The sequence below is a fragment of the Ammodytes marinus genome (assembly GCF_949987685.1).
Source record: "Ammodytes marinus genome assembly, chromosome: 18".
Lineage (NCBI taxonomy): Eukaryota > Metazoa > Chordata > Actinopteri > Uranoscopiformes > Ammodytidae > Ammodytes > Ammodytes marinus.
In genome coordinates, this window is record NC_137222.1 from 11,485,271 (window position 1) to 11,493,073 (window position 7,803).

General features: G+C 37.7%; 1 protein-coding gene across 1 annotated transcript; it reads left to right on the forward strand.

The window, feature by feature from the left end:
* The first annotated feature begins 2,468 nt into the window (after nt 1-2,468).
* oaz1b (ornithine decarboxylase antizyme 1b) lies at nt 2,469-6,981 on the forward strand. Its single transcript, XM_080046812.1, is given in 6 exon segments — nt 2,469-2,636; nt 4,522-4,576; nt 4,578-4,664; nt 5,174-5,346; nt 5,676-5,761; nt 5,885-6,981. Coding segments are annotated over 6 exon segments (657 nt in total). The 5' UTR covers nt 2,469-2,511; the 3' UTR covers nt 6,016-6,981.
* Nucleotides 6,982-7,803: the final 822 nt, after the last annotated feature.

Here is a 7,803-nt window from a genome sequence, read left to right on the forward strand (position 1 = left end):
TTCACAAGCTAGTAGCTAACTTGCTGATAGTTAATTTATATTACTTTGTAGGGTATATTCTCTATTTGAAATGGTGTATTTTCTATAAATAATAGGCTACTGCTGTCAAAGAAATATAAATAAATATTTAAATAATTAAATAATAATAGAAATAAAAAGAGAAATAATCCATTGTTCAATCAATTGTTAATCAACATTATTAATTGTTTAATTGGCACTAAGTGGCATTATTTGTTGGTTGAACCATATAGTATATAAAACAGAGGTTGAACAGAGATAGTGATTATTTGATCACTTAGTGTTTACAATAGGCCTATACTGCTGCTTTGTCGTCACCGTGTGGACGAAATGGAAACAGCAGGGGAGATGTTTTGGCTTCACAAAGCATCCAGTATATCCTCAATTAATTGAAAACTTACTCTTCATCTATTAACATAACTTAGTTAAATTGTTGTTGTTTTCACGTTTAAATCCAGTAAGCCAATTGCATACACAATGATTGAAGTTTAATTTATACAGGAAAGCCAGGGATTATAATTATCTTCAGCAATGATGTTATATTGGGTCAGACCAATATTAATTTAGAAAAACTAAGTCCACAGTAAAATAGTGTGGAAAAACAAGGTGTATGAGCTGACTTTTGTTTTGTTGAAAATGTAATTGGTAATCATGAGACACACAAAGAAGTAATCAAAGTATTTACCGTACTAACATTAGTAATACTAAGTAAAAGTCCTGCATTCAGAGTTTAAATAGGCCTAAGTATTAGTGCATTGGTATTACTAATTTACAGCAACAAATAAAAATGAATACCTTCATACCGTTTAACCAATTAGACATATTATCTTAAATATGACAAACTTTACCTGTAACTGTTTTAATTAGGCTATATTGTACTTTCACTAATTTAATTTTCATTCTAGCCATTCTACATATTTGTGTAAATGTTTCAATTGTTTTTTCTCTCAATCAACTTGTTGTGTATTTGATGTATTTGCATTGTATATTGTGTACGTGTTGTTGTTTTTGCTTTGCATTAGTTTCATACTACTTGCTGTAGGTCTGTCTGGCTTTGCGAGACTAGCATTAGTTTGACTCGACATCATTTGCAAGTGAGGGTCACCCAAATAGGCTACCTTAAAAATTGCACCACTATTGACGTTCTACCACATGTAAATTGTCCTAACTAGCCTAATTAAAAAATATATATATATTTTTTAATTTTTTAATGGCAAAGTGTTAAATGAGATTGGGTCTGGTGGAAATGGGATTTCTGTAATCTGAAAAGCATTGGTGCTTTGGTGTCTTTGTTCCAAGTTGTTCTCTGTCCTTGGTACTTTTCCATTAGACGCCCCAATGTAAACACCTAGCCGTTAGCCTGACACAGCTAACACAACGTACGCTGTTTGTTTTCTTGGCCAAAGCAGATCATCAGGAAAGGCACCTTGTTAGTTTTTAAAATTTAAATTAATTGTCACGTGAAGCATACATAATAAAATATAATTTATCAATGGCACCCGAGATATCATGTGATATTTTATTACAGTTTAAATGGTCACAGTTATTGACAGGGCCAGTCAATATTCTTGGGTGAAGTTGCGGTCATGTTCCTCTGATGTTCCTTACTAGCATCGCTAGCATTAGCTTGCTTCTTAGCAGATGCGTAAAGCTGGATATATGAGCTCAGCTGTTACCATTTCATCCTCCTTCAAAATAAAAGTAAAATGTTTTTGTATCAAGTTTATTTCCAGGTACGTTCACACATTGCCGTAGTCTGATGCTGCAACAATACATAAAATAAGCAAAGAGAACACATGTAGGCCTAAAGGTTTGTCAGAGAATATAAATACACATTTACAATATTTGTTATAACAAATAAATATGTGCAATTATCTATTTTAAGAGTTGTACAATTGTGCAGATGAAAAATGTGAAAATGCACATAAAAGGTCATACGACTTGGACCTTGTTCAACCAGTAATGATTTCTTTGTTACATAATGTTTGTCCGGCAAAAACAGAGTAGGCTACTGGCTGATAATCGGCTCACCGAAAATGTGCAACGTGAAATACAAATAGACCAACTCTGAGAACAGCTCAATCTAACGCTTTAAAAATATATTATTTTACTGCATATTGTGAAAAAGATGTGTGTATTTTCCTACATAAACATGGGGGGGACTCAATCTGAAGAAGTTGACATTTTACAATTACAAAGTAGTCTACCACTAAATATTGTACAAGAAGTCTTTTATTTTCAGTTATATTTTTTTAAATTAATTATTTTTTAAATAATTGTGATAACTGTTTCTGTATTCGAAATGTTTTATTCAATGTTTTAGTGTACTGATTTTTATTTTGAAGTCGAACAAAAAACATAACGGAAACATTCAACCTTCATTGTGCGTGACTTGACTCGTGTCTTCTTTAGCAGCTGCCGAGTCTTTGCTCGCCCATTAATCAGCCGAGCATTGCAGAGAGCAGTCAGCCCGTCGTCTCTACCCGAGGCCGGATGGTAAAATCCAACCTCCAGCGGATCCTAAACAGTCATTGCTTTGCTCGCGAGAAAGAAGGAAAACAGCAGTCTTTAACTACCATGGCGGACTTGAACAGTTGTATCTGTGACATGATTGGGAAGTAAGTAAGCGATGAAAAACACCCTCACCTAGCTCAACTGCGATGGGGGAGGGGTGGCAAGCTATCAAGGCTAGCACTCGCAGAAAAAGAAGTAAACCCTTTTTAACTGTACATGTACAATTTATATGATATACACCGTATCACCAATTCCCTATGCGCAACATGATGTGCCTGCCAAGGTTATAGCGCAATTCTATAACATGTCATGTCAAGGAAAACGCAGAAAATATAGCCTACTTCCTGGCCCAAGCCTACCGTTAGCTTTAGCTGTGAACGTCGACGAAGTTGTTACGTCACTGTGGCAAGCTAAGCCGTTAGCATCAACATTTACATAAAGTTAATGACTGTAATTATGTTCAGACTGCCAACAAACAGCTAGTTGAGGTTTACGTGTAAGGAATTTAATAACTGACTGACGCCAGAGAAGGGATTTAAATAAGGTTGTTTTACCTTTTCTCGTGTTAGCCCATTTAATGAGCAAACAAATTTGACCATGTAAGAAAAGTACGTAGCCTATGACGAAAGAACCAAACGTCAGATAGCTTAGTTAACGTTGGCAACTTTGTTGACAAAGTGCCTGAACAATGTACGGAGCTGGTACGGAGTCGTTCCATAATAGGTAGTCAATAAGGAGACGCATTTGCCGTAATTTAAAGCACACCCGGAGAAAAAAAAGAAAATATGTCACTAGGTTAATTATCTGCCAGGTAAGCACATGGTCTGTCCACGTTGATCTCGTGAGCTGACGACGCAGTCAGGTCGATTTATTACGTAACTCAAAATGTATTGGCCTCGTGACGGCAGGAGTTGCTGTTTACACGACGATGCTGTGGCTTTAGCAAATAGTTCAATTGCACCCCCCTCCCCCCCAGGAGACCTTGTTCATTTTAAATAGACCCTTTCAGTCAGCCTCTGAAAAGTGAGAACTGTAAAGTAGAGTTCTGTTAATGAACTACAGCAAAAGCGAGTAGTTGATTGCCTTGTTTTATATTTTATAGACGATAGCCTTATTGGTCAAATCGATGATGTAATTGTTAGTTTCCACCTTAATTATAAGTATTCAGTTGTCAAATTACCTTTTTAATCAAATGCTCAACATTGTCTAGTTTAAACTCCTATTGTAAGGATTTGCTGCTGTTGTCTTATTGTACCATAAAGTATGTGTAATGTTTGAAGACAAATCTATTTGACATCACCACCTTGTATCTGCCTTATTTATCATAATAAAAAAGTAGTTGCAGCTCCAAAACCTACTTAACCAATATCAGCTTGTTTTGTATGGAACTCCTTAGAAGCTTAGTCAGTTCCTTATATGCGTTTACCAGTTAACAAGATAGTTTATTTACTCAACAGTTGACTTCAGCACAACAAAGATTTTTCGGGATTGTCCAATAGACCTGAGGCTCTTGACAACATGAGTCTGCCTTTTTGCTTTTAGCATCAAATAGTTTTGGGAATGGGAACAAAAGTTTCACCATGATTTATGAGTTCATTATTTTCAGACAAATAACCAAAAATGTTTTTGGTGCTACATTGTACATACCCTTTACTTGTGTACACAATGCAACATTTGCCATGTTAACACATACTACATAACTGAATTATTGAAATAGGAGCCTGTGGTTTGTCATTGGCATAATATGTGAACATACTGTATGGGCACTGTAATGCACTGTTTGACATTTTAAACTGCTGCAATTTCTGAGGTTGTAGTCATATAAAACCTGTTATCTAAAACTCCTCATAAAAATGCTGATATACATTTTTTACGCGTGTGTGTGTGTGTGTGTGTGTGTGTGTGTGTGTAATCACAGAAAATGTGGCTATTGTGAAGTTTCCTGTTAACAGTGTTATGATTATGTCCTCTTTCTGTCTTACCCTCCAGCCTTTCCCTGCACTGTAGTAGTAGTACCCGCGGCCCAGGGCCTCTGTGGTGCTCCTGATGTCCCTCTCCCACCCCTGAAGATCCCAGGTGGGCGAGGGAATGGCACGCGGGATCACACTCCTTCAGCTCGGCCGCTCTACTCAGTGAGTTTAGAAACACACGCACATACACAAGTCTTATTAACAACAATAATAATAGATCAAATTTAAATAGCGCTTTTCCCAGTGCTCAAAGACGCTTCACAAAAGCTAAAAAAAAAATGCATTGTTGAAATGCATTCAGTCAGAGAGTTTTTTTTTTTGAGGAAGTAATGGGTCATGAATAGTACTGTTCCTTCTCAACCAAAACCATTTCCTGTCATGTGATCCAGCGTCGGTTTGTTTTCACTGTGGAAGGAATACCAGGGTTTATTTGTTTTCAGTCATCTACGCTCTCTTCTCGGCTCAGAGTTCAGTTTGTTTACAGGCTCAGTTTCTGGCGAGATAACAAGTACCATGTGTGTCTGCAATTGTTTTGACCACATTTCCACACTGTCAAATGTAACTGGACATTAGAGAGGAAAAACACTAGAAATCCGACCCTGACGCCCTTTTATTTTTTTGGGGTAATTTACAGTCGTTCTCACTTTTGTAACCTGCATTTGTGTTTCCAGGACCGAAAGTTGACTGTAACGGAGGAGCCAGCAGGGAATGGTCGCCCTGGAATACTCCACTTCCAAAGTCGTCCCACCGTAACCAAGACAATACAGTGGGATGCTGTCCTAAGCAGCAGTGCACTCTACGTGGAGATACCTCTTGACCCTCTTCCTGAAGGCAGCAAAGAGAGGTGAGGGCAGACCTAGTCAAATACAGCATTAGGTCTTTACTATAGCACACTTGGTCCATGTTACAGAATAGTAAACGGGCACTTCAGAATAAAACAAGTAAAAAATATTGTGTAAAGGTTGGCATTGAAGGTGATTAGACCCTGGCAGCCTGTGAGCCTCCCAGGCCTTGGATACCAGTTAATCTCAAACATCTGAGGGAGGTCTTTTTAAATGAGTCATTCAATACAACGTTTTTAACAGGATATGCATGAGATTCAGTCAGTTGTGTTTTTATGCCTGCATGTTAATAGGTTGTTTTCTAACCTAAGCCTTCCTCTCCCCCTTCCAGTTTTGCAGCCCTCTTGGAGTATGCCGAAGAACATCTGAAAGTCGTTAACGTTTTTGTCTGCTTTTACAAGAACAGAGATGATCGTGGTATGTGCTAACAGTCCTGTTTTTCTCAGAATCAGAAAACTGATTTACATAAGTATTTTGGATTCTTTGCTCTGTTACTTGTACTGCTTCTTAACATATGATGTCCTTTCCTCATTCTTGCAGCTAAACTGGTGCGTACATTCAGTTTTCTTGGCTTTGAGATTGTGAAACCGGGCCATGCCCTCGTCCCACCCCGACCCGACGTTTTCTTCATGGCCTACAACTTTGACAGGGACTCCTCGGATGAGGAGTAGCCCTCTGGACAAACCCTCCCCGCTTACCTCCCCATTTTATGTTTGTCCATCCCGTCCCAACCTACTCACATAAACCACAGTCTGTGTTTAAACCTCGGCAGTAGATCTCTCTGTATGAAATTATCCTTTTCCCTGTGCTCTATTTTTCAAGGGAATATGTAAGATGTGCATCTCTTGTTTCCACCATATGTTTTTATTTGACCGTATTCATTAAAGATTAATCTGTGTTGTCACCTACAAAAGAGGGAACCTTTTGTTTTTTCGACTCGCTATCATATTGCCGTTGTCATAGCTATAAGCTGTGTTCTGGTATACTTTTCATTTATTGTCGAGCCTTGTTTTTTTATTGATAATTCCTTTTGTGATGAATTAAGGTGGACTTTTCTTCTTTTCTTGAACGTAAAACAGAAAGGTCATCAGGTTTACACTCGGGTACTCCAGCTTTCTTTTTAATCATTATAATAAACAATGACTTTAAATTTATCCCATATCATTATTCTCTGAATTGAATTAGATGCATTTCAGTGGGTGGACCGGTTTACTTTTGTAGCACTAATATCCTCTTAAAAGTATTAGGATAATTGAAATGTTACTTTTAAACAACCCCAAAAATTGGTACTTCATAGCTGAATAGTGAATCAATTTAGACTAGAGGTGATGAAAAGATGAATGCTGCTGCAGGTGTCTGATGTAGGCGCTTCAGTTTAAGTGAACTGGTACCAAGCGAAAGGAAAGTGAATATTCCAAAGTGCTTTTGCTTCTTTCTGGCATGTATATCTGACAATATTGTAGTATTTTGTTTTGGAGGTTGAAAAAAATGCTGTGATGTAATGATTGGATTTTTCTATTTTGTTTTGATTATCATTCCTTTTTAACTTTTTTCCAATGATGGTATTGCGTTTGTTCAACTGCATAGTGGTACCTGTTGTGCTTCTGTGATAATAAAACAAACAAATTAAATAAACATCCAATCTGCTGTATTTATTTACCAACTCAAGTGTTGTTACTTCTGGTTGGAAGAAAACATGAGGCCTGCAGGCCCAAAACAAACCTTTTCCCCTTAAAATCCATACTAAATTCATTCACAGTTCCCACATAGACTGGGGGAGATAATATTTTGCCGGATGGAACTTCCTTAGATGCACTAATAATCCAAACATCTTATTATATAGAACATATACACTTAATGTAAGACCACCTTTGTTATATATGTGGGAATTTTTTCATTGAAACAGTGTAATGTAAAGTACATTTAATGGCCTGAGGTCACAGTAAATAGAATCCAACCTAATGTCATCCTGCTGCTCAGTCTGCACAAAGTGAAGGAAATCAGGTCAGTTACAAAAGAGCAGCAGGGCAGACATCCAGAACGTGGTGTTTTCATGCCACCAGGAGGCTCCACTGGGACTTCACTACCAATCCTCCTTCAGCATACATCAGTGGAAGATGTGCAGTTACACAAACGAATGTGTGGCTTAACCCATGGCCACAGAAAAACCCTGAAGGCCTTTGAAAGGATATTTATTTACCTGTGTGTGTAAAGAAGCGAACACCTGATTCTCTTCTTGATTGGGCTAAATTGTTCACAAGCTGACAATGTCTCTTTCCACAGCAGCCTTTTTTTTAAATAATTTTTCACAGTAGAAAAAGGCACAGGGGTCACGGATAACAGTAACAATAGCTCTCCCTTAAACTCCGTCGTCCAAGACACTGACACTAACAGTGAGCCAACAGCAGGACCCTGAAACCTAAGCAGCTAAACAGAATTCATAAGCCATCATTGAAAAC